We start from the raw sequence: 27,164 nt of genomic DNA on the forward strand, positions 1-27,164 counted from the left end.
AACAAAGCTGAGATGCACTCCAATAGAAGGTCCATTTAGAATTCCTTTGTCCCTGACGTTGATCAGGAACTATGAACTTATCATGAGCTCTACCAATTAGTATACATTATTATATGAATAGTTCACATGAACAAAGATTTTTTTGCTGACATTAACTAACACATTAACTAACATTGTAAGATTTCATGAACAAGGATTGAGTATTGCTAAATAGATGTGTTGTTCATTAGAGGTCAAGTTATCTAATCCATTAACAAATACATTAGTGAATGAGTAAGTAAACATTAACTAATTGAGCTGTTCATGTAAAGAGATGCATTGGAATGAATTAACATTAACAAAGATTAAGTAACGCCGAACTGTACAATCATGGTTACTAATGCATTATCTACCACCATAAATAAATGTTAGTTTGCATTAACAAAGGTTAGGTAATGGTTAATAGATGTGTTAATTATTGTTAATTCATGTTAACTAATGCATTAATTAACATTAACTAATGCAAACTTATTGTAAAGTGTTACTGATATATTTTTATTGTTCTGCTCACAGTTTATTTGTCGTTGTTGTTTTATTCTTTTTACTTGCTTTTAATAAATGATTATATAGTTTAGAATGTTGGTCCCACTTTAAGTGGTCTTAACTATTAGGTACTTACATAAAAAATAAATACAATGTACTTACCATGTCCATAATGTATTTCACAACACTAGTTAAAGTCAGCTTTATTGTCAACTCAGCCACATGACATACAGAGAATCGAAATTACGTTACTCTCAGACCCTAGGTGCCTAACATATAATATTAATATAAAAAGTTTTTTAAGCAAAAGAAACTTTACAATATATACAGTTGTACATAAATGTGGTTTAATAATATACATAACATGTAGTCTAGTGGTGCTCTTGAGGTGGGATAGGGCAAGGTCAGGGACAGGTTTGGGGGAATGAGTAGTGTAAATGATGGTCAATAAGTGAAATGACAAATTACCTAAATTAATTACATATTTAATCACATGCAGGTATTTAATCGATCATAAGCACAATGTAAAAGCATACATTTACACAAAAAATACATTGTTACAAATGATTAATTTAAGTGTAAGTACAGGCTCCTTAACCTCCTAAGGCTTAATGGCCTGCAACTGTTTTTTAGCATATGAAATGTCCCAACAGTATTTGAAATTTTCCTAAATGGGAAAAACAAGTTGTTTTTTACTCTTTGAAAGTCAAAAAAAAAAAAAGTAAAAAAAAATGTATATGTTATATATGCACTAAAAAACAGTGTCAAAAAAGTGTTTTATGAAAATTCGGATCACGAGTCCACATATAAAGGTATGGACATAATTTTTCTCTTAAAGTACATCATATCAAAAGATGAAATCATATCAAAAGATGATGTTTTATTCTAATTAGGTTCCACTAAGCCCAAATAGCAAAGAGAAATAAAAAAAATGGATGTAAAAAACACCTTGGGCCTTAAGAGGTTAAAATACATATTTATCTATCTGCAAGGCCTAACTAGTCTCTGCTAACCAGCAAAACCTTGACCTCTCGGCTGGACACAGATGGTGATGGAGGAAGAGGATTTTGTTTCTCAGAGTGCATTTTAATGGACAAAAATTAGTATGCGTCCCTGTGTGCGAGATGAGTCATCTGTATTTTGGTCAGTTTCCCAGAAGAGAGAGTCGATTTTAAATGTGTACATATTATTAAAAATTGGTTTTTAGCATATAGACGGACTCAAGGCTACTGTACCAGACAAAGACTTCCAGCTTTTTTGATTTGATGTGGTCTAGAAGAGACTCTCAGATACTCACAGTAGAGAAGAGAACCATGAGGCGTTCTGCTCTTCATTGTCAAATACAGGATCCTCTTGTCCTCCGAGGAGCGACTTGGGAAGTAAGTGTCAGACTGAAACAGGGACGTCAGGGACGGCAGCTCCAAAAAAGAGTTACCATCAAATCGAGGGGAAAAGACTGTGATATCTGAAAAAAGGCATAAAAATAGCAATGAATCTAGTGGTAAAAAGTGAATTTGACAATTGAAGTGAACAACCATTCCAATCCTTCACCATTTTGCCTTTGATAGTGAGATGAATAATAGTAGGGTTTTAAATGCCTGTGAGGTGAAAATCAATTTTTAGATGTACAGATCTTTTTTTTTTTTTTTGTACAGTGCAAATCACATTTTCTCATAACAATTTAATTATAATTAATAATGGTCATACATGAAAGACGGGATGATTTTATACTGTAGAATATGAAAAATATATTTATATTAAACACATATTCAGGACTTGAATTTAGTTTATTCAAAATGATGTGTATATAAAATAATAAAATAAACAAATAAAATAAATAAATATTTCTTTGTCTGTTTCTCTCTCTCTCTCTCTCTCTCTCTCTCTCTCTCTCTCTCTTTATCCGCTTCATTTCTTGAATTAAATTTAGGCCCAAAACTGACACAAAATTGTAATAATATAATGTAATGTAATGTAATGTAATATAATATAATATAATATAATATAATATAATATAATATAATATAATATAATATAATATAATATAATATAATATAATATAATATAATATGTTCAGTCATTCATTTTCTTTTCGGCTTAGTCCCTTTATTAATCTGGGGTCTGCCAACATATCCTCCACATGTTTTACGCAGTGAATGCCCTTCCAGCTGCAACCCATCTCTGGGAAACATCCATACACACTCATACCCATCTACCCAATTCACCTGTACTGCATGTCTTTGGACTGTGGGGGAAACCGGAGCACCCGGAGGAAACCCATGCAAATGCAGGGGGAACATGCAAACTCCACACAGAAATGCCAACTGACCCAGACAAGGCTCGAACCAGCGACCTTCTTGCTGTGAGGCGACAGCAATATGATATATTATAATATAATATAATATAATATAATATAATATAATATAATATAATATAATGTAATGTAATGTAATGTAATGTAATGTAACATAATATAATATAATATAATATAATATAATATAATATAATATAATATAATATAATATAATATAATGTAATGTAATGTAATGTAATGTAATATAATATAATATTATATAATATAATATAAACAAATGCTTTGTTAATGATACATCATGTTAGTAAGGATTTAATGAATGTTAGTAAAACAAAAGGTCAGAATAGTGTACACTACAATGTTTCCTAATTCCGTTAACAAACACTTTGTTAATGATAAATAATGTTAGTAAACAGTTCACAGACAGAGGGTCCATTTAAAATTCCTTTGTTGCTGACATTGATCAGGAACTATGAATTTATCATAAGCCAATTAGTATGCATTAGTATATGAGCAATTCTGAACCCAATTTTTTGTTCACGTTAACTAACGCATTAACTAACATTGTACGATTTCATAACCAAGAATTCAGTATTTATTTTGATTCAATTCAATTCAAGTTTATTTCTATAGCGCTTTTACAATGTAGATTGTGTCAAAGCAGATTAACAGAAGTTCTAGTAAATTTAAACTGTCAGTCCAGTATTGCTGAATAAATGTGTTGTTGATTATTAGGTCAAGTTATCTAATCCATTAACAAATCCATTAGTGTATGAGTAAGCATGAACTAATAAAGCTGTTTATGCAAAGAGATGTATATAATATAATGGATTATAACATAATATAATATAATATAATATAATATAATATAATATAATATAATATAATATAATATAATATAATATAATATAATATAATATAAAAACCTATGGATAAAATTTAATAAAAAATAAATAAATAAATCTGGTCCTATAATTAAATATAAAAAATTAAATCAGCAGTTGGTTTTGTGCAAATTTTACAAAAAAATATATATATATATTTTTACCTTTTTTTAATCTAACCAAAATAAAACAGCAACATTTTTTTAAAGGAAATACTGTGAAAAATTTTGTTATTTTAATCATTGTTTGGTAAATATTGGAAAAAGAAATAATAATATTTTTGATTATAACTGTATATATAAACTTTGAACAAATTTCCAGTAATATTTAAACCTTTAAACCAATCTACACAACATAGTTTATAGGTCATGATGACATGAACGTTTTGCGGTCTGCTAGCATAATCTGCAGTGTGAAAGCAGTGACGTCTCACTGCTGTACGTCTCTCTCACACACACACACACACACACACACACACACACACACACACACACACACACACACACACACACACACACACACACACACACACACACACACACACACACACACACACACACACACACACACACACACACACACACACACACACACACACACACACACACACACACACACACACACAGAGGCTGCTGTCAGGCTGCGTTGTGAAGCAGTGTTTATCTCTCAGAAAATGACAGATGACACTGACTTCAGGAGAACAGGACCACGCTGGTCAGGACCTCACTGCTGCGCTAATGATCTGTTAGCTTTTACACACAAGCCAATGTATGTGGCGTGACACTGTCAGAAGAACGCTGACAGGACTTTAGGAAGGCCCGTTCAGTGCTGTTACATACATGTGGATACATGCTATATGTTACCACTGATACAGCAGGAGGCTGGAAATTCAGGGCTCTGGAGAAAACCTAAAACACATCTGCTGTAGCTAAGCAACTCAAGAGCGATTTCTGTTGTTACTTGTTGAAATCGATGCCTGTCATTTTGGAGAATAGCTGTACAAGAATGTATAGAACTGAACAGAGGCATATAAGCTCAAAACTATAAAATGAAGACACTTTTATAATCTGAAACTTGTGATTTGAAAAGATTAAAGAACAAAGTGCCAAATTTTTGAGTTAAATGTTAAAACAAGTTTATATTATGAAGGTTTGACAACATTTCGTCCAAATTTTAAGTATTGTACTGCCTTACCCGGAATAAAAAAAATTCATATAAATACATTTAGATAATTTACTTTAATTATTATTACTCTTGGAATGTCAATGGACATTCAGCCAGCACAACAAAAAATTCCGAAGACAAGCACCTTTAATTGACAACTTCTGGGCTTTAACACATATCTGGCTCCATCCTAAACCAGTCTAAATGCACATTTTATTATTCCATACATGCACAACGTTAATTACTTCTATTTTTATTCACAAAAAGCTCCAGTAATGCATTAAACTTTGTATGAAATTTAATAAATTGAGAAAGCATATATTTTTAAAAAACATGCTCCAATAATCCTGGATTTATTTATAACAACAACAACCAAGACAACATTTTTTATAGACAAAAATATTTAAACCATTTTCACAGCATTTGCTGCAACAAATTTCACAATTTCAAAGAAACAGCAAGTATCACACTGAATTAAACATTCATTTTTAAAGTATAAAGACTGAAATTGTATTTTCTGGTAAAAACACATTTCAATAACAACCTCAAAGCCTCACTTTTACCAGCATATGTGAAGAGCATTGTAAATCAGTTAGTATCTGTCACCGCTGATAGTGGAGATTCAACCGTTTGCTGCATCAAGCCTAAGAAAAAGGCACCGTCACCTCTTTCAGGCAGCGGTTTGCTTTTCTCTCCCTCCATCTATCCATCAAGACTGTATCTGTGCTTATCTCACGGTTCATCAGCCTCGTAAAACTCCCCCTTAAACAGCAGCCCTCAGAGTCTGCACTATTTTCTGCTGAGTTTGAGGAATCGGGAAGCGTTTGAAAGGCTGCAGTTCAATCTGCGTGGAGCTCTGGGAATCACTCGATTTGCTCGACCGCTTTCTGAGCCTCAAACTCGCTTTTGTTGGCCCCAAAAAAGAAATGTACTCAAAAAAAAAAAAATGATACTCAAGGAAAGTACAGATTCTGAGCGAACATTTCATTCAAGTATCTGGCTAAAAATATACTTAAAAGTTAAAAAAAGTACAGTTTTACATTTACTTTAGTATTAACATGTAAAAGCAGCCTAGAAAAGCTAAAAATGAGTGGGGATTTTTGATTCATCATGTTGAATGATCCTCTAATGCAAAGTTAAATTGATAACACTTTAATTGAAGGGGTATTACATGTGAAACCTTTATAATCATGGAATGTGGTGAATGAAATTTTATGTATGCTTGTTTCATCCATATGACTGTTGTTTCGGTTTTGCTCGTCTTGTTTTGGTTTTTAAAATACATGGGTTGGCTGTGTTGGACGTCAATCATTTGGGACACGGATTGGCGTTTGATGATGACACATTTGAGAGGAGCTCCAATCGTTCCATTGCAAGATGGTGGGATACTAACACAGCATCAGTTTTGGGATTGCCTTCAGTTTATGTAAACTTTGATATTTGTTTTATGAGTGTGTTTCTTTCCCTTTTGCTTTGTTCTGCCACTGTTTGTTTAACTTTTGTTGGTATGATTTGCTTGCCATGTAATGTTGACACATTTTGTTTCAAACTCCTTTGAGAACTGGCATGTGAACATTGTATCTGTGTGTGTATTTTTTTGGATGAAGGAGAGGGAAGCTCTGTCGCGTGATATACATGGTGCACAGGCAGAATACTTTTAGTTAACAAACTACGAATGTGTGTTACACCTGTAAGTTTTGCTTTGGAAAGAGAGAGTAAGTAAGATACGATGTCGCAGATGTTGAAGGTTTACTTTTTGTTTTATTTTGTGGTTATAGGGGAAGAGGTAAATGGCTTAGGTATATAAGTTTTGTTTTATTCTTTTCTTTAGTTTGGCATGGTCCCATTCCCTTTGTCCTCCTAATGTCTGTTGAACTTGGTTGGTTTATTTTTGTGAAATTGTTGTTATTTCTTATTATTACTTTTGTGTGAAACTTTATTTTTCTTAAAGCATTTAAACATCCCCAGCTTGTTTATACTAAACAAATTCACTTAAATAGTACTTTCATGTATTGTTGTTCCTCATCTATTATAAATAGCAACAATAATTACAACTAGTTATTTGTTTCCTTTTTGTACCCCCTTTGACCATTGAAAAGTAACAGGAGTGACATAGCAATGCTTATAAAAAGTGTAATTCGCTCAGTTATGACATTTTAAATGCAAAGATGACATTGTTTGTTATCACAACTTGACTTTAATATATTACAACTTGTTATTTCTTTATCAACTTGACACTACTAAGACAACTAAACTTGTAATAAAACTGTCATGAACATGATTGTCCATTAGGCCATTATAAATATATCATGAGTTTTGAATTTGAGTGTAATTAATTTTTTTTTTTTTACCTACATTGGTACAAGCTGCATTGCCGTAAAAATGTCATTAAATGGCAATGACACTCTTAAAAATAATTCTACAGAGTAATGACACTCTTAATGAGACATTTTAATGACAAATACAGTTTGTTCCACTGGAAAGTTATGAGAAAAAAAATTCTTGACACATTTATAATGGCTTCATGACAGTCATATTTATGACAGATTAGGACCAGTTGCGATGTATTTGTTTTTGTCAAGTAGTCTTTACAAACACTGCCATATTTGCGTTAAAAAAGTCATACCTGAGCAAATAACACTTAATAACATGCATAAAATCTTATTCACATGTGTCATGTCAGAATTACAAAGGTTTTATGACGGTGTTACGAACACCCCCTTCAAGTAAAGTGTTACTATAAAATCAATTAAATAAAGTAATTTGTCAGACAGATGTACAGTAAATAGTTTGCTTAAAGAGGGTTAAAATAAATAGCAAAGGTCAACAATATATAATTATAATACTATTTATTTTAAGGTAAGATCACCAAGCAATTTTCTACAAATATTTTAACACAAAATACTACTTTGATTACTTTGTTTGAGATTTGTAACAGTTCAGAAAAACAAATGATTGTATATTTAGCAAAAACGGTTGTTTGATGGTCCGTTTGTTGAATTAAGTGCCACATGCCAACTTATTCTCATTAGATTAAGAGTAAACTGTTGGGTTGGGGTTAGGGTTAGTCTAAGTTGACATGTTCTTGCAAAGTTTCTTATAGTCAGTTAAATGTCTATTGAAGGAGCAGTACCGACAGATTAAGCAGACAGTATACTAATACTCAAATGGACCATCAAAATAAAGTACTACCTTACAAAATTATTAACTGTAAATCAGATTATCATTACTGGGTTTTAAATGCTCTCAATCTCCTGCATTCTGCCAATATACTAAAAAGGCAGCTAATGGATATTCATAAAATGAAGAGACCACTTGAAAAGTGTTTCTCTGGATTTACTGGGTATGAGTTTGATTAAATGTTAATTTTTGTTTTATTCTGTAAAGGTATGATTATATTACTAAGATGTTATAATATTACAAAAAAAGGCAGTTGGTTAATTTTTTTTTTCTTGTGATTTAAAATCCAGGTTTTTTAAAATAAACCAAATACAGATTTTTTTAGGCATATCACCACTAATCTGGATAAATTTGAAAACAGCGCAATAAGATGATTATCCACACTGAAACAACCGAAAAAGCTTTCTTCCCCATACTGTGCATATTAAGATGTAAGACACTTTGAGCTGCATCACCTATTTGAAACCTAATATGTCAAAGAAAAGTTTTTTAATGTTTGATAGGGGGGTGGATTTGCTGCTGCAAAAACACAGGAGTATGAAATTGAAAAAATGAGTGAGAATATAGACTGGGAGATGTGCCAAAACAACAGCTCTGAGAAGTTATTCTGTGTTCTTTGAAGAAAAGAATCCTATACAAACTGACAAGAATTTTAAACACTGCTTTACGATACTATCCACCATTTTAGCTGAATTGGTCACATGACTCGAATGCATTATCGTTTATTAAAGCCTCCATTTTTGTAGTCCACTCTACTTGGCTCACATGCTGTTTTTTTGGCAAACTACATAGTAGGGTTGTATGCAGTTTCAAATGCTGAATTACAGGCCAAAATGTGGAGAAACAATATGTTTTTTAACTAAAACTATATTAGTGAGGACCTTGCCTAAAATCTTCCAGAAGTTAAGACCCAATCCCAATTCTATTTTTACACCCCTACCCCTTGAAACAGTGTGAAGAGGAAGAGCTTCAAAATGTACCCATAAGAAATGGAACACCACTACAACACCTGCACACGTCATCATCTGTCATCGCGATATCTTACTTTAGATGAGATCAAAAATCCTGTCTGCGTTAGTTATTCTAGTTCACTGAAGAAAATCACTGAAGGCAACGATATCATGTTATCATAATGATATAACTTGGCAATAAGCTCATTACTGTACTGTTCATTTACACCGTGGCCATCCCAGAAGTCATTGCTCCAATCACTCCTGCCACAGCTTACAGTCATCCGGACACTGACACTCACACACCGCTGGTCATCATGGACTGATTATCTGGACTATTTATCTTAACACACACATGTCGTTGAGTTTTGTATACTGTAAGCATTTTAAAGCATTACTTCTTGTCTAACCTTCCCAGGTTTTAGACACATGTTTTGTTTATCCTGTTTGCCACCTGTACCGATCTGTTGCCTGCTTTTGACCACGGTCTTTGGGTCTATATGTCTCAGTTTTTGCCTGTTGACCATTGCCTGCATGACCATTCTCTGTTAAATGTGTTAATAAAATGCACGTGGATCCTCAACTCCGTTGCCGGACTCGTTTCAGTTACAAGTAGGAAGAAAATAACGCGCACATTTTTAGTTGAAATAAAACTGTAATTAGAAAAAATGAAGGCTTTCTTCTTCTTCAAAAAAGTACAATTTAGTTTAAACTGTAACTGAGAAAAGTACAAATCCAAAAAGAAATACTAGTATAACGTTTTTGGGGAGAATTATTATAACCAGGGATTTGACAAGAGAAGCTTCTCTTGCTTTAGTTGGAGTCAAATTGGAGTTTGCCGCTTGGCACCACGATTATTGTCACTGTTGGCGCTTCAGAGTAATATTCTCTGAGGCGAGATTACAGTTTTTTACAATTGCTATGACACTTTTTTCAATACATTTAACAAGTTTCCTAAACTCTTAACACGGTTAGCACAACATCCGTCTTCGTGGGCTATACAATTAACACATTTCTTGTTGCTTTGACAAAAAATGCATCCAGTTAACACAAATTTAAAATGCTTGAACTTCTTTTACACACAAACTCAACCAAAACCAAAACTATGTAATTTCACAGTCCAATTTACCAATGCTTTCACACAGTATGTCAGAACAGATAACATCATGTTCTAAACAGAACCTATATAGGCTAGAACTAAAGTAAACAGCTGTTCATATTGTCAACTGAAACACAAATATATTCCCTGTATATATATATATATATATATATATATATATATATATATATATATATATATATATATATATATATATATGTATATATATATATATATATATATATATATATGTATATATATATATATATATATATATATATATATGTATATATATATATATATATATATATATATGTATATATATATATATATATATATAGACATATATATATATATATATATATATATATATAGACATATATATATATATATATATATATATAGACATATATATATATATATATATATATATAGACATATATATATATATATATATAGACATATATATATATATATATATATATATATATATATATATATATATATATATATATATATATATATATATATATATATATATATATATATATATATATATATATATATATATATATATATATATATGACAGCTCCCATCTCCCATATGAACATGATTCCCATCTGGAAAGGAAAGCACACTCCTGTGTTGAGATTTTTCAAATCACATGATCATACTGTATGTTCTAAAAAAAAGAGTTTTGAGGTTTTTGAAAGGAACAGTGAGTACATTGCAGAACTCCGTCACCAATACATCCAGGTAAGATTATGCAATACAGTCATTACTTTACTATGCACAGTGTGTTTTGCAGTAAACGACTTTTTCTGTTTGTATATCTTGCAGTGATTTCCTTTTGCAAATAAAGTCTATTGCAGCAATTCTGTGTCTGTATTTTTTTACATCAACTGTAAATTTTATAAAGCAATTTTTTTCTTTATTTTTGTATTGAACTTTTGCAGTAAAAAAAAGAAAATGCATTTACTAAACCCAACAAAATGAAAATCTAGAGAGTCTTAAAATATAGGGGCAAAGCTGACACATAAACTAATGCAGTTTCTGTAAATTTAACTGATGATAGTGTTTTTATTGTCAGTGTTTTCTGATTGACTGAATGTGTCTGTTGGAAGAGAATATGTGTTAGTGTTTTGAACAATAATGTCATTTTGAAACATGTTTGTAGTGTTTTGTTAGACATAGTGTAGTGTGTTTGTTTATTATTGTATTTTGAAAAGTAGTTTAGAGGTTTAGTTTACAATGTGTGATTTTGAGCATGAAATTAACTGTTTTGTCAATTGTGTGTTTTAGGTGTGTTGGTGCGTTAAGAGTTTAGCAAACTTGTTAAATGTATTGAAAAAACTGTCATAGCCATTGTAAAAAACTGTAATCCTGGTACACAAGTGTGACAGATACTTCTGCTTCTACTGAACAGATTTACAGTCCGTCTCCTGAAAATCTGATTATAGACATGTTTCTGAAGAGAAAACGGTCAATTCGGCCGCATTTATCAAAGTTTGTGAGATGGAGTCTCTATGGTTTAACGACAAAAGCAAAAGTGTCACATAAATGCAGATTGGAAAGGTCAAAAGGGTCGTCAAAGACTCATTAATTTTTCACAGGATGCTCGGGAGGAAATTCTGTCTCTCGCTGTCATTATTTTCAGGATGGATGGTTTGCCAGTCGAATCAGCATCTGTAACAAGCAGCTCGACACAGTGTTGGACCCAAACACTTTATCACACTGATCATAATGGATCATTATCCAAAGCCCTGCATCTGCAACAGTAACCAGAACACACTACATACACAGTAAATGATGGAAAATAATATTATCTCATATATCTGTGCTCTGTAAATCTTTTTACAGAGAGATACAAAGAAAGAGAGAGATTTTTTTTAAACTGAGGTCTTTATGGAAAATATACTAGACAGTATTATTATAATTCATTTCTATAACAACAGTAAAAGTTTAAAATTAATACTTGTTTTTTTATTTTCAATGTTGAACAATACATCCCATATTATTTTTTTTATTAAAACCTTTTTTTTTAACTTATTTATTAGTAGTAATTGTTATTATGATTATTATTAATTTCTACAACAGTAAAAGTAAAAAAACTAATACTTATTTTTTAATTCCTCTCAAATGTTAAACCATAAAACCCATAATATCTTATAAAATCCTTACTTTTTAGCTTATTTGCTTGTAGTATTAATAATTTAGTAATTTTTTTGTATCTACTAAATAAGTTAATAGCTTTATTGTTACGATTATTATTAAATCAATAAAAGTAAAGAAATTGATTTGAAATGTTTCACCACAGAACACCATAAAATTATTATTATTATTTTTATAGTGACAGTAAAAGTATAAAACTATTTTTTAATTAGCTTTTTACGTTTTCAAAGATTAAACTATGTTTCTATAATGTATTTAGTAAATTGTTAGCCAGTTAATTAGTAATTATTACTATTAATTTATATAATGACAGTAAAAGTATAAAACTAATATTTAAAAAAATTCCTTTAGTTTTTCAAAGATTAAACATTGTTTCTATTAGATAATTAGAAATTATTAATTTATTAATAATAATTATTATTAATTTATATAACAATAGTAAAAATAAAAACTGAATACTTATTTTTTATTTACTTTAACTAAAAATGTGTTTATGGTTTTATAATTGACATAACTATGTAATGTATTAAAGGTTTTGAAAGTCTAAGTGATACATGGTTTTGAGTATTTTTTGGGTCTAGGAAAATCAATAATCCAAGAAAATCAATAATATCTGTTTTAATGAACCCACAGATGTTAGTAACATTAGTTATTGTTGGTTTGGTGGTAAGTCATGTTAGTAAAGTGTTAATTAACGTTAGTTAAGCATTAGATAATGTTGAAATAGTGTACACTTTACAATAAGGATCAAAATTCTATAAATAAATGCTTTGTTAATGATAAATCATGTTAGTAAAGTGTTAATTAACGTTAGATAAGCATTAGGTAATATTGAAATAGTGTACACTTTACAATAAGAATCACAATTCTATTAATAAATGCTTTGTTAATGATAAATCATGTTAGTAAAGTGTTAATTAACGTTAGTTAAGCATTAGGTAATGTTGAAATAGTGTACACTTTACAATAGGGATCACAATTCTATTAATAAATGCTTTGTTAATGATAAATCATGTTAGTAATGTGTTAATTAACGTTAGTTAAGCATTAGATAATGTTGAAATAGTGCACACTTTACAATAAGGATCACAATTCTATTAATAAATGCTTTGTTAATGATAAATCATGTTAGTAAAGTGTTAACAAACATGAATAACAGTTAAAGCTGAGGTTCTGATGTAATACACTCCAAAAGAGTCCTCCTTTGTCCCTGACATTGATCAGGAACTATGCACTTATTATAAGCTTTACCAATTATGCTAACATGTTGTTCATGTTAACTAACGCGTTAACTAACATTGTAAGTTTTCATGAACAAGGATTCAGTATTGCTTTATAAATGTGTTGTTCATTATAAGATCAAGTGATCTAATCCATTAACAAATGCGTTAGTGTATGAGTGAGTAGACATGAACTAATTAAGCTGTTCATGTAAAGAGATGCATTAGATAATGTGTAAATAAACATTAACAAAGATTAAGTAATGCTGAACAAAGTCCTTAATTACTGTTAGATCATGTTTACTAATGCATTAGCTAACACATGAATAAATGTTTAGTTAACATTAACAAAGGTTAGGTAATGCTTAATAAATGCGTTATTCATTGTTAGTTCATGTTAACTAATGCATTAACTAATGTTAACTAATGCACCCTTATTGTAAAGTGTTACCATTAATTTTTATTAAGTGGTATTGCTCATATTCATTTACAACAAAACAACAAAAATAATACTATAGTTCGTATATATGTAATATTTATTTATTTTGAATAACAGTAAAATGATAAAACTAATATAATATTATGATTTATTGTTGAACGAATGATATTTAAGAATGAACGAACGAACAGACAGATAGACAGATGGACAAACGACAAATGAATGGACAAATGGACTATCGAACGGATAGATGGACTGACGGACAGACAAAAGATTGAACAGACAGATGAACGAACGGACGAACAAATGCACGAACGAAGAAACGGACGGATGAAGAAACGGACAAACAAAATGGACAAACAAATGAACGAACAAATAAAAAATACATAAACTGTTTAATAGTCAAGCTAAACCATACTACATTTTTTAGATATTGTTGATAATAATAAAAATAACAATAATAATAATAATAATAATAATAATAATAATAATAATAATAATAATAATAATACACAAACATGCAAGTAGCTGGGCAACTGGCCAGTAACACTAACTATTATCATTTCATTGTTGCTGGAAGACACTGAAAACACTGAGCTGCTCATGTAAGATTTTTTTTTAATGAATGAACGAATGAACAGAGAGATAGATGGACAGACGGACGGATGGATGAACAAACAGATGTACGGACAGACAGATGAACGAACGAAAAAAACGAACGAACAAACAGGCAAACAAATAAATAAATAAATAAACTGTCTGATAGTCAAGCTAAACCACATCACATTCTCAGGTATTGTTAATAATAATAATAATAATAATAATAATAATAATAATAATAAAGAAACAAGTAAATAGCTAGGTAACTGGCCAGTAGCACTGTTTCTTACACTCACCGATGATAATTTGCAAACACTAGCAATTGGCTATTGGCATTGGTGTTTATTTTAAGTCTTGGATGGATCAGTTGTGTGGTCATCAGAAAAAAAAAAATCTGCCCAACTTTACATGTAGCGCTAAGCTCGGAGGAATTATTTAATACAGTGTCTGCTTGATTATGTGATATTTCCCAAGAGGGAACTACAAATGAGTCAGCTCTGACTATAGCAGCCCCCTCTTGCTTCGCACAGTGCCCAGAGGGACAAATAACATTTCAGTGGATTACTTAATTATCTGCAAATTAGCACTTGGAGAACAAATGGCGGAGGTGGCGAGGAAAGGGCGAAGAGCGCGGAAGTGCTGAGTGAGTTATTGAGAGAGGTCACCGGTTGCCTTCCTGCTTTTTATAGGAGCGGAGATTCCTTTCATCAATGAATGGCTGAAGAAGCCAAGCTTTTACATACACTGTATGAAAGACTTACAGACTACTGTCATATTAAAGAAAATCAATGTTTAATTTTGCTTGAAATATTATGGACAGAAGCTACACTCTTAATTAAAATCTCTTAATTATTCACAAGTGTTTTATGTTTATTTATGGTTGTGAATTGTATTATGGGACCTTGATCTCTGCTCTGTCGACTTTTGATATTGAAAATTCAACCCTACAGTTTAACAAAGTGGTGTTTAATGACATGTTAGTATAGTTTGAAATAATGTAATGCATAAGAAATATTTAAGAAAGATTAAAATTTGTAGGAAAAAAGATCAAGGTCCCGTTATGCAATTAACAAACATAAATAAACGGGGGGAAAATAAAAACATGAATCACAAAATTCACAAAACTCCTAATTCATGGATATTATTTGTATGCTAATTTTGTTTTGCACAAACATATGGACATCAAGTCCTAAACACAATGATTGTAAATTGCACACAAATAAGTGAGAATTTACATAGATTTTTTTTATGATGCTTCATACAAATGATCATACATATTCATATTTCATTCATTCTTCTTTGGTTTAGTCTCTATTTTTCTCTGTTTTTTCACAGTGAATGCCCTTAAAGTCGCAACCCAGTATTGGGAAACACCCATACACACCGATTCACACATACTCACTTATACGCTATGGACAATTTAGTTTATACAATTTATGCATGTCTTTGGACTGGTGCACCCGGAGAAAACCCGCTTGAACACTCGGAGAATTTGCAAACTTTAAACTATTAAAAAAAAGTCATTTTTTTATTCTTCAAGGTAAAAATTTGTTGAAAAAATGATCAAGGTCCCATTATGTTATTAAAAAGCATAAATAAATGAGGGAAAAATAAAAACAAAAATATATATATATATATATATATATATATATATATATCATTTTATAAAAAAATAATTGAATAATCTCAATTAAAACAATAACTATTTAGTAAGACAAAAAGACAGGTTATAACTGATTTGACATGATTTAATAATTATGACTTTTAAAGCCATATTTCTAACAGTAAATTGTATTTTTTTTATTTTTGATTACATAATTTTGGCTTAAAAATTATAATTTTGATTTAATAAAACTAAAATATGAATAGCAAACCATAATTTAATTTTTAAATAAATTATATTTTACTAAATGGAATTATACTTTACTATTTACAATCTCATATTTTGAATATAAAAAGTAAATTTCAATCACAAAGACACAAAATCACAAATTTCAAAGACAAAATTACAAGAAAGTGATTTTTTACTTTACATTTTAGCTCATATTTGTTATTTTTAAAGCCATAATCTATCTTTTTAATCTCATAATGTCAACTTAAAATGGATAGCTTCAATTTAGTATGACAAAAATATGAATTAAGTCATAAGTTATCTCATATTTATGACAAAATAATAACTTCAATTTAGGAAATTACAATTTCTATTTTAATCACATAATTATGGGTTTTATCGTTATTTCAGTTCTGTAAGTCACAATTTTGATTTAGTAAATCAAAATTATAACCTATGTTATCTTTTTAGATATGACGAAAATTATTAATCAGCCAATTTCCTTACATTGTAATCATGATCACAAAATGTAATCGCACTCATCTTGCCATTAAAACCTGAACATTACACTGCTGCAATATGAACATTACTTTATTATGGTAACTTCTCAATGCTTCTTAATCTTAACTCTTACAAAGCAGAATCATGGTTTCTTTCTGTAAATCTGCTTTGAAATTCTTTAAATCATGAAAAATTCTACACAAATAAACTTGAACTGAATTAAAAAAATAAATAAAGTGATCACTGCAAAAAGCCTGATCATGACACAGGTAAAATGAACAGAGCTGTATTGTAAGTGCTGTCTGAATCAGAGTGTGCAGAGTGTACTCAGCACACAGCTCTTTTCCTCCTTTAGGGACTCGTGTGTCAAGATTATGCCCCAAAATAAGTCAGAAAGCAAGCCGAGCAGTTTTACACAGAAGAAACCATCTTGTATATATACTAATGCCCTGACACCAAACCCTGTCTGTATTATTACTCTTGAGGTGCAAGGCACATGTGTATCCAGAGCTCCCAAAGGAGGCCACAATATGACCAAGCTGTGAAGAAAAAATGCTGAGAGGCAAATAAAATCTTTTCATCTTGATGGCAGCTTGTCATTAGGAACATTGCTGACATCACTTTTTTTGACTATTTAAATTTCACTTGCATATGTATAGGTGTTGTATTTTGCTCACCATATTCTTGACTATAAAGCAGGATTGAGTGTATATGCATTTACTCATAACAATTTATCATACAGTTCAGGTTTTGCAAAATTTGTTATAGTTGTTATTGAAGTTGTTATAGTTTTGATTAGATAAACAATACTTCTATTCAGAAAAATTAAGTACATTGATTAAAAAGGACAGCAAATGTTAAAGAATTTTCTAAAGTTACAATACTTACTGTTTTTTTTACTTGTATATTTTTAGGGTCTTTTCACAAACAGGACTACATGGGAAGCAGAGAGAGCGGAGATGGATCAGCAAAGGACGTGAATATCGTTTTAAATAAATGTTGTTCCTTTTAACTCTTATTTATTAAAAAAAATACTGAATAAATGAATCTCACCTTCCATGATAGCGTCACGATCCCCGGCAATCCCGCCCTTATAGATTGCTGGAGAACATTCATTATCACCAGAACTACAAGTTATCAATTAATATGAACTACAACTCCCGTCATACACCTGACACACACACCTGTTCTGGATCACCGATGATTACACACACACAGCTGGAAGCTGATCAAATACTGATTGCACATACTATATACGCTGCTCACATTCCCACTCACTTTGCTGAGTCTTGTTAACCTGTAACTTGTTTGTCTGTTTCTGACTACGCTTCTACGGATTACCTGTATGCACCCGTTTGCGCCTGTGATTGACCATAGCCTGACTGAGTATTCTTGTAAATAACGATGAAGCATTTGGATCCTCAACTCTGTTTTCACCTCATTTTTATGTTACAGATAGATAGATAGATAGATAGATAGATAGATAGATAGATAGATAGATAGATAGATAGATAGATAGATAGATAGATAGATAGATAGATAGATAGATAGATAGATAGATAGATAGATAGATAGATAGATGATATCATGCAAACATTTATATAATACTTCTATTTATTAATTCAGCAAAACTGTAATTAACATGTTTGTGTATATATTAAATTTGCTACTAAAGTACAAATAACTTAATATTTTAGTTAAAAAAATAAAAAAATGTTTTTAGACAATGAGCTAATAATTAATATAAATAGTTATTTATATATATATATATATATATATATATATATATATATATATATATATATATATATATATATATATATATATCTATATATACATATACATATATATATATATATACATATTTTAAGCACTCTATTAAGCATCAGGTTTTACAGCGAGAAAGCATCGCACCAGCACATATTTCCAGTAAAACAAGAGCATTACCACAGCCTACTGTAAAAATATCAGTAAAATAGCAGTTTTCTGTATTTTGTGATTCATGGTTTTTTCAAATTATCCAATTCAAGTTTATTTTTACAGCACTTTTCACTATAACTATTGTTTTAAAGCAGCTTTTACAAAATTGAGTTAAGATTTAAAAAGTTGAGGTAATTATTTAACATGGCTTTATAAGGTACTAATAATTTTTACTAATTAACTAGCAGCTAATTAATTTTATTTTTGCTTTTGAATTGTATTATAGGACCTTTCCATTTCCCCCAACAACTTTTGATGCAGAAAAAAAGTGACTTTTACTGACATTTGTAATAGTTTGAAGTGATATATTTTCTAGATTGGTGTTATAAAATATGGCACAAAAACCTGGTAATTATTTTAAACTAATAAAATGTTAATACAATTCCCTTTCTTAAACTGCACAGTTGATTTGCAACATCAAAATTAGACAGAGAAGATATAAAGGTCCCATAAAGCAAATCATAACTGTACATTAACAGAAATCACCTGACAACATAACTGTAACAGATTTTAGTGAATTTAACTAAATGAAATATTTTGCTATGCAAGAACATTACAAAAAAATCCTCATTCACCCAACAACAATATCCGATACGAAGAGAGAGGTAACAGTGCAGATTATTTATCATACTTCAGTCTCACGCTGTAAAAATCTCACCAGGGAGAATCACAGAGTAGCAAAAAGCATTTAAAGATGACCACAAAACTGTTTGCCCTCCTCTGCAATTTACTTACTGCAGAAAGATACTTTAATGGTAAAACTCACATTAGTTAAGATGCTCTCAGACAAACAGATGCTAAACATCACCATAAAATCAGTCATTTTAAATCTGTTTGCAAACCAAATAAGTCCTAAGTTGTTCAGTTTCTAATTTTTCTAACTACTTCGACCTTCATCATATTTCTATCCTGAAACCCAGCATCACAAACACCTAAAGGAATTGCTAGCAGACTGCAAAGCCATCACTGAGGTCAGTTGTCCTCTTATTTGCAGTCTAACATTGAAGAGATTGAATGTGACCCTATTTCCATCATGAAGTCACAGACACCCTCTCTCATCTTCTTTCACCCCTTAGGATGTTTGCCGCTTTTTTGTCTTGACATGTTTGCTGATGCTAGCATGTCTACCGAAGGTTAATTATGAGAAGACTAAATTACAGTGACACGAAGGTCAGTTTGTCTTGAGTTTATACTGGAGTCTTCTACTAACAAATCAATGGAAGGTTATTAATATAAACTTTTTTTAGTTGTTTGTCAGTGGCTTGTTTGTAAATATTAGTTTTAATTTACTTCAACTTATTAAAAAAGTGAATCGTGCAGGTTTCATCTACAGTCTTTAAAGTTATGCTTTTTAGGTTTCATCAGTTTGATTAATATAAGTTGAGATGACTAGAAAAGTTCATTGGGTAACACTTTATAATAACTACATCCTATGAATAATTTATTAAGCATTAGCGAATAGTTAACTGATTATTTGTTAAGCATTAACTCTACATTAATAGCATTCATAGGCGGTTTATAAATACAGCTGCTAATGCTGTATTCTTGACTTATAATCTCAAGTATAATGTTAAATAACAGGAGTGTTAAAATATAGCAAAAATATAATAATTTAACAATAAGTTATGAAACAATATTCCAATGTTTATTAGCAATGCTTAAACTGTACAGTCATTTGATTTAAGATAGGATTGCAAATATTTATTTTTCATTTGATACAGTTTTATTTGTGTATCTTGAAATTATTATAAATTATTAAAGTCATCTATTTTCTTTTTTTTCCTGTTTAGAATATAATTGAGTTTTTAATTGCCATTTATAAGGGATCTAAAAAGCATAAATAGTTTTCACTTTATTTTAACACTCCTGTCATTCAACATTATACATGTGATTATAAGTCAAGAATACAGCATTTTTAGCTGCATTTATAAGCTGCCAACTAATGCTGTTAATGTAGAGTTAAAGCTCAACAAATAATGAATTAACTATTCTCTAATGCTTAATAAATAATTCGTAGTGTGTAGTTATTATAAAGTGTTACTCACTGTAAAAAAAAAAAATATGTGACGTGTTTATATTTAATCGTAACTTAAAATAAGTGAATCATGTTCTAACTTAATATTATAAGTTATACAAACTGTTCTAAGTCAGTTTAAAATGATGTAAGTTCAAATGGCAACCAGTATTTTTTTACAGTGTGCTATTTAAAATGCATGTGCGAGCCACTTGTGTATCTGTGAACAAATACTGTATTTTTAATGTTTCATATATGTACAATTGTGACAGACAAAAATAATTTCTACAACACTGTTAATGTTTTTTGTAAATTACAAATTTTTAGTACAATACAAAAAATACAAAAAATTAGTATTTAACTGTAATATGAACTGTATTTTACAGTAAGACAGTGATGCAGTATGTTACTGTATTTTAAAGTTGCATTGTGAAAATGACTGTATATTTTACAGAAAATATGTACATATAATACTGTAAATACAGCAAGATAAATGGTGCTGTAAATGTAAATACAGTATTTGTGCAGTAATTGATTTACAGTAAGTTACTGTAAGTGCTAGTAGGTTACTGCAGATTCTACAGAAAATTGTTAGCAGTGCACCAGCTGACCTCTTTTGGTCATCTTGACCTGACCCCTAAAACTGAATGTTTATGGTTGTTTTAGCAAATTATTATTATATTTGTAAATATATGATATATTTTAGACATATGTGCACAAAATTTGCCATCTCATCTTTTTCAAGTGGCACTTTCATTAAAGTGATTGAAATTGTTTAATGAAGCAGTTTCTATTGGTTTTATTTAAAATTTACGGTTAAAATACACTGTTATTAAATGCGATCACAAAACAAATCCCAATATGTGTATATTTTAGTGTATATTTTAAAAAGATTTTGATTAAACAGATAAAGCATTAATTATTAATAGGAATTACAGAATATCACAATATATTGATAAAAAAGTAAAGGATATATTTTGTTATATACAAATAATATTACAAATGTAATATTGTAATTACATTGTAATGTAATATTACAAATATTTTAATAACATTTTAAATATTATACAAATATTAAATACAAATGACAATAATCACTTTTGATTTAGTGTTTATTTCAATTTGTTGATAAAATAGAACAAAATATATAATAATAATAATAATAATAATAATAGTAATGATGATGATAATAAAATAACAGTAACATAACAACAACAACAATAATGATAATAATATAAAAACAGCAATTTAATAACAACTATAATAATAATAATAATAATAATAATAATAATAATAATAATAATAATAATAATAATAATAATACAATAACAGTAATTTAATAAAAATAACAGTAGTAGTAGTAGTAATAATAATAATAGTAATAATAATAATAATAATAATAATAATAATATAATACATAATAATACAATAACAGTAATATAATAACAACACTAATAATAATGCAAATAAAAACAACAACAACAACAACAACAACAATAATAAAGATGATAATAATAATAATAATAATAATAATAATAATAATAATAATAATAGGCCAAAATATAATTATGATTTTTGCTTTTTGTTCAAGCTATTTTTGTTTAAATTAGTTGAAACAACACAATACTTATTTTTTGGGGGAACAACTGAATTGTTTTATGTTCAATTCACCTAAATTTATAAAAACTATTAAGTAAACTTAATCTATCTGTGTTAGGACAACATGAAGGAATTGTGTGGAACCCAGTATTTTTTACTGTATAAATTGTAAGCTCTATTTTGTTATTTAAATCTTTTTTTTTTTTTTACTTTTAATCCTAGCAGTCAAAAAAAACAACAAAAAAAAAACAACAACAATGTTTACTTTTTTACATAATTTTTTTAAAAATTGTTAATTACTTTTGCATAATCTGCAGCAAAAAAAACATCAAAATACAGACAGATTCATCTGAAACTATCTTTTTCCCCCCTTCCCATAGAGAAACTGAACTGATCTGCTCACAAACATATCAATCAACGTCTGGCACTGAACAAAAATAGAAACCTGAAAGAAGAATAAATGATTTTTAATTAATTTAAAGCTGGGCATCTCACCGCCAGAGCATCTGAATGTTACATCAATAGAGACGGATGAACTTGTAGCTCAGCAAATTAGCTCTTTACCTGAACATTGGCTTATTGATACAGGCCAAAACATAGTGAGTCAGCAGGAGCGGGAGCAAAATACAATAAAAAAGCAATTAGTACTATGGTAGAGCACATTATGATGAATGCCGGATTGCTGGACATGCAGACAATCTCAGTTTTCTTAAACTGGGTGGTGATTTTGATGAAAGGAACAGCAGTTGTCAGCTCGGAGTTGAGTAAATTGTTAAAGTGTGAAATATTCTGTCATGGCAGTTCAGTACAGTGAGTTGAGTGTCAGTCAATATCAATTGAGTTGGCTCTGTAAAAGACTTTCCCTTCACCAGAATTTAATATCATTCATGTCTTATCCTGGCGTGAGGCAGAGGAGGTAAAATGAATCTGGAGAACACGGGTTACAGGGTCACCATCTCATTTGTAGTAGGACTCTGAGGTGAGCAGATAGACGGGTTTCTGACATTACAACTTGCTTATACGGATTTTGCTTTAATCACATTATAAATTATTTAAAATGATTCAACAATGGGTCATGGTTTCCATTTTCTTTGAGAAAATTTACCACATGGCGTGCCTGCTATCTAACATCGCTTCTGCACTTTTTATTAGTCAAAACATTTAGTGGGAGATTGGTTAATGATTTTGCAGGTTACTTTTTGACTTTGTATCATTATGAATTGACTTATTTTAAACCTCCACATTAATCTTGATTGTTTATACGGATGGATTTCACTCAAACTTAAATGTGTCCTGTAATTAAACACTAAAAACTCTACTAGGGTGCCGGAAAAAAAATCGTAAATTAACAGCCGTTAAATTCAACCCAGACTCATTCTAAAAACGTAGTCGTATATACGTTTCTGGAGACCATGAAATACTACCCTGGAGATACGTATTTTTGCAGTTTTTGTTTTTGCGAATCCATGAGAGGCCGCTGTGTGTACTTTTTCATATCTCATATTTCTTTCACGAGTGCCATTCATGTCCGCTGTTCTCCTGTAAACCCACCAGAGGCCGCTGTCGACTGACTGTTTGACTGACTGATCAACCGACCAATCGACTGACTCACCCTCCTCCGCTCCTAAACCTAACCAATTTTCTCGATTGACCCGCCCACCCACTTCCCTAAACCCAACCAACGATTTACAAAAGCAGTCCAGAAAAAGAAAAGCCTCGTCCGATTTTTACCATGTTTTCGGATTTTAACACATTCTCATCCTATTATTTACTTGTTTATTTTATTTTTTGGATCTTGTTTTTGCCTTACCAGAATTCCCGTCGTCATGGCAACTCCTCTTTGCGTATCAAGTACGCCGACGTACATGACGAGCTAACTGGACAAACTGATTGCAGTGGGAAAACCGTCCAGACGGAGGTAAGCGGTCAGATGGTAAACTGGAAAAGGAACGGCTTCATACCACCCCGTAGCATTTGTTTAAAAAATGAAATGCAGCAAACCTGCAGCGTACCTCTAGCTACATAATTTGCTGTGTACAGAAACGAACATAAGACTACGTTTTTAGAATGAGCCTGTGTTAATTAAATTACAGACATTTATTGTAAAATAACAGATGGTAAATTACAGAAATTTACCGGTAACTTTAAGGAAATGTTTGTTATTTAAAGTCCATTATTTTACGGTAAATATCTGTAATTTAACACCTGTTATTTTATAGGTTTTTTCCGGCACCCTAGCTGCTGGAAAAAAAAACATTAATTAACAGATTTTTTATTATTATTATTATTTTTTTTACAGTGTAGGCCTTGACAAATTCTTGCCCTCTTCCCTGAACTTTCCTTACCCCCTGGTATTGATAAATAGTCGGTTATGAGGTTTTGTCCACTATCTTTGATAACATTTGATTAAATCCCAACAGATGTGTAAACCTTTAAGTTACTGGTTAACTTTACCCAAATCACCCTTCATTGCCCTTTTAGAGTATTTAAAGACCAGGACGAAATGTGTTGGGGTCACAAATCTGTATCCAGACTGGCCCATAGTGCGAGCTCTCGAGCCCAACACTGTGTATAACTTGGATACTCTTCCATACTGTTAGACTTATCTTTGACTAATTGATGTTGTGCATTTACTCCTGAATTAGCTTTTATTGTTTGATTTTGTAATTGGCATGACATATGCTTTCATCTGGAAAATAAAGTTTTAAGTTTTGATGTGTTCTGAATTCTTTATATACAGTAGATTATGTGGAGGCTGGAGCTACTTTGATCCGTGTATATGATATCCAAACTAACTGCACAAGACTGGGGCAGTCGCCACTTCAGCTAGGATTTGATTTCTGGTTATCACCGATTTAGCAAGTTGTATGAAAATTACTACATTAAGTACACTTTTAGTAGGAGTGAGCAGTCGGTAACTTGACTAATTGGGTATTAGTTAACCCTGCATCCTCTAGAATGTCGAGATCCTGTCTGTGAGAAACATGTAAACTGAAACTATCACATATAACAGAAAATATAGTTAAACACCACATAATAACTGAACAATGTCGTGGAAAAAAACTGAATTTGTCAATAAAGGTGTCACTATTTTGTCAAATAATTGTATAATGCAGACAATAATAATTAATGACATTTTTATGACAAATTCAGTTTGTACCACTGTAGTTTAGGTCAAGAATAATATAATAAGCTACATTTTTAACGGTATTATATGAAGATGTTTTGTTGATTATGTATTTGAACTTGATTTATTGCTTTTAAGAGTTTATTATACTGTTGGAAATAAAATAAATCAAATCAAGAAAAATATTAATGACGCTGTTATAAAATGGCACAATCATAATGACCTCATGACAATCATGTTTATGACAGATTTATTACAGTGTATGCTGTCTTGGTAATGTCAAGATGTCAAAGACAATGTCAGGTTATGATGTATTCGCTTATGTCAAGTTATCATGACAAAGACATCTCAAACAATATTTCCTTTGCATTTAAAATTACATAACTGAGTGTATTATACTTACTGACAGTTGTCATAAGCATCATCATGCATACAATTTCATTAACATTCAGGACGTGTCATAATTATAAAGGTGTCCTGGCAGTCTTATGGACACTGCTTTAAGTAAAGTTTTACCCTTTGCTTTTAAATGTCTGTGTTTTGATAAAACTACACTAAAAAACAACTCATTATAAACTCACTAGTTTTCAAACTAAAATGGGGTCTGCAGCATTTTTTTAAATATCTGAGATGTGTGAATGGCAGGTGTTAAATATAACAAAAAATATAATGATATTTGGCAATGTGGTGGCGCAGTAGGTAGTGCTGTTGCCTCAGCCAGAAGGTCCCTGGTTCGAGTCTCAGCTGAATCAGTTGGCATTTCTGTGTGGAGTTTGCATGTTCTCCCCATGATCGTGTGGGCTTCCTCTGGGTGCTCTGGTTTCACTCACAAGTCTAAAGACATGTGGTATAGGTGAATTGGGTAAGCTAAAATTATCCGTAGTGTATGTGTGTGAATGAGTGTGTAGGGGTGGAATCCGTAGTGTATGTGTGTGAATGAGTGCGCAGGCGGCTGGAAGGGCATGCACTGTGTAAAACAAATGCTGGATAAGTTGGCAGTTCATTCCGCAGAGGCGACTTCAGATTAATAAAGGGACTAAGCTGAAAAGAAAATGAATGAATGATAATGATATTCATACTCTAAACTAGCTTTAAATTACATTCAGAAAATGTATTTTTCAAAATAAAAATTGAAAGTATATCCTTAAATGTTACCAATATTTAGAACAAACAAGATGATAATAACCTGAAAATAAAGTTAAACATATAAAAACAGAACAATTTTGTAAAGATATTTCTGATCACTTTTTTTAAACTGAATTTGTCATCCAAAATATCTATGCCCCCTAAACAATTGTATATCTAATAAAATATTTAATGATAAATTCAGTTTGTACCACTGTAGTCGAAGAAAAATATTAATGACGCTGTTGTAAAATTCATGGCTCAATAATATAATGGTCTCATGACAATCATGTTTATGACAGATTTATGACAGATTTATGTTGTCTTGGTAATGTCAAGTTATGGTTGTATGTAATGCAAGTTAACAATGTCACCTTTGCATTTAAAATAACAACTAAGTGAATGCATAAACTCTTATTAATATTTATTTAATTTTAATGTT

At 30.5% G+C, this 27,164-nt stretch overlaps 1 protein-coding gene across 9 annotated transcripts in view; it reads right to left on the minus strand.

Moving 5' to 3' along the window:
• Window positions 1-27,164, minus strand: part of eys (EGF-like photoreceptor maintenance factor) — a 531,033-nt gene that overhangs the window by 96,871 nt on the left and 406,998 nt on the right. For all 9 annotated transcript variants that reach the window (NM_001442782.1, XM_087277984.1, XM_087277990.1 and 6 more), the window contains 1 exon segment: window positions 1,820-1,987. In NM_001442782.1, coding sequence (NP_001429711.1) covers window positions 1,820-1,987 — 168 coding nt within the window.

Source organism: Danio rerio, chromosome 13, assembly GCF_052040795.2.
Source record: "Danio rerio strain M-AB ecotype USA chromosome 13, GRCz13ab, whole genome shotgun sequence".
NCBI lineage: Eukaryota > Metazoa > Chordata > Actinopteri > Cypriniformes > Danionidae > Danio > Danio rerio.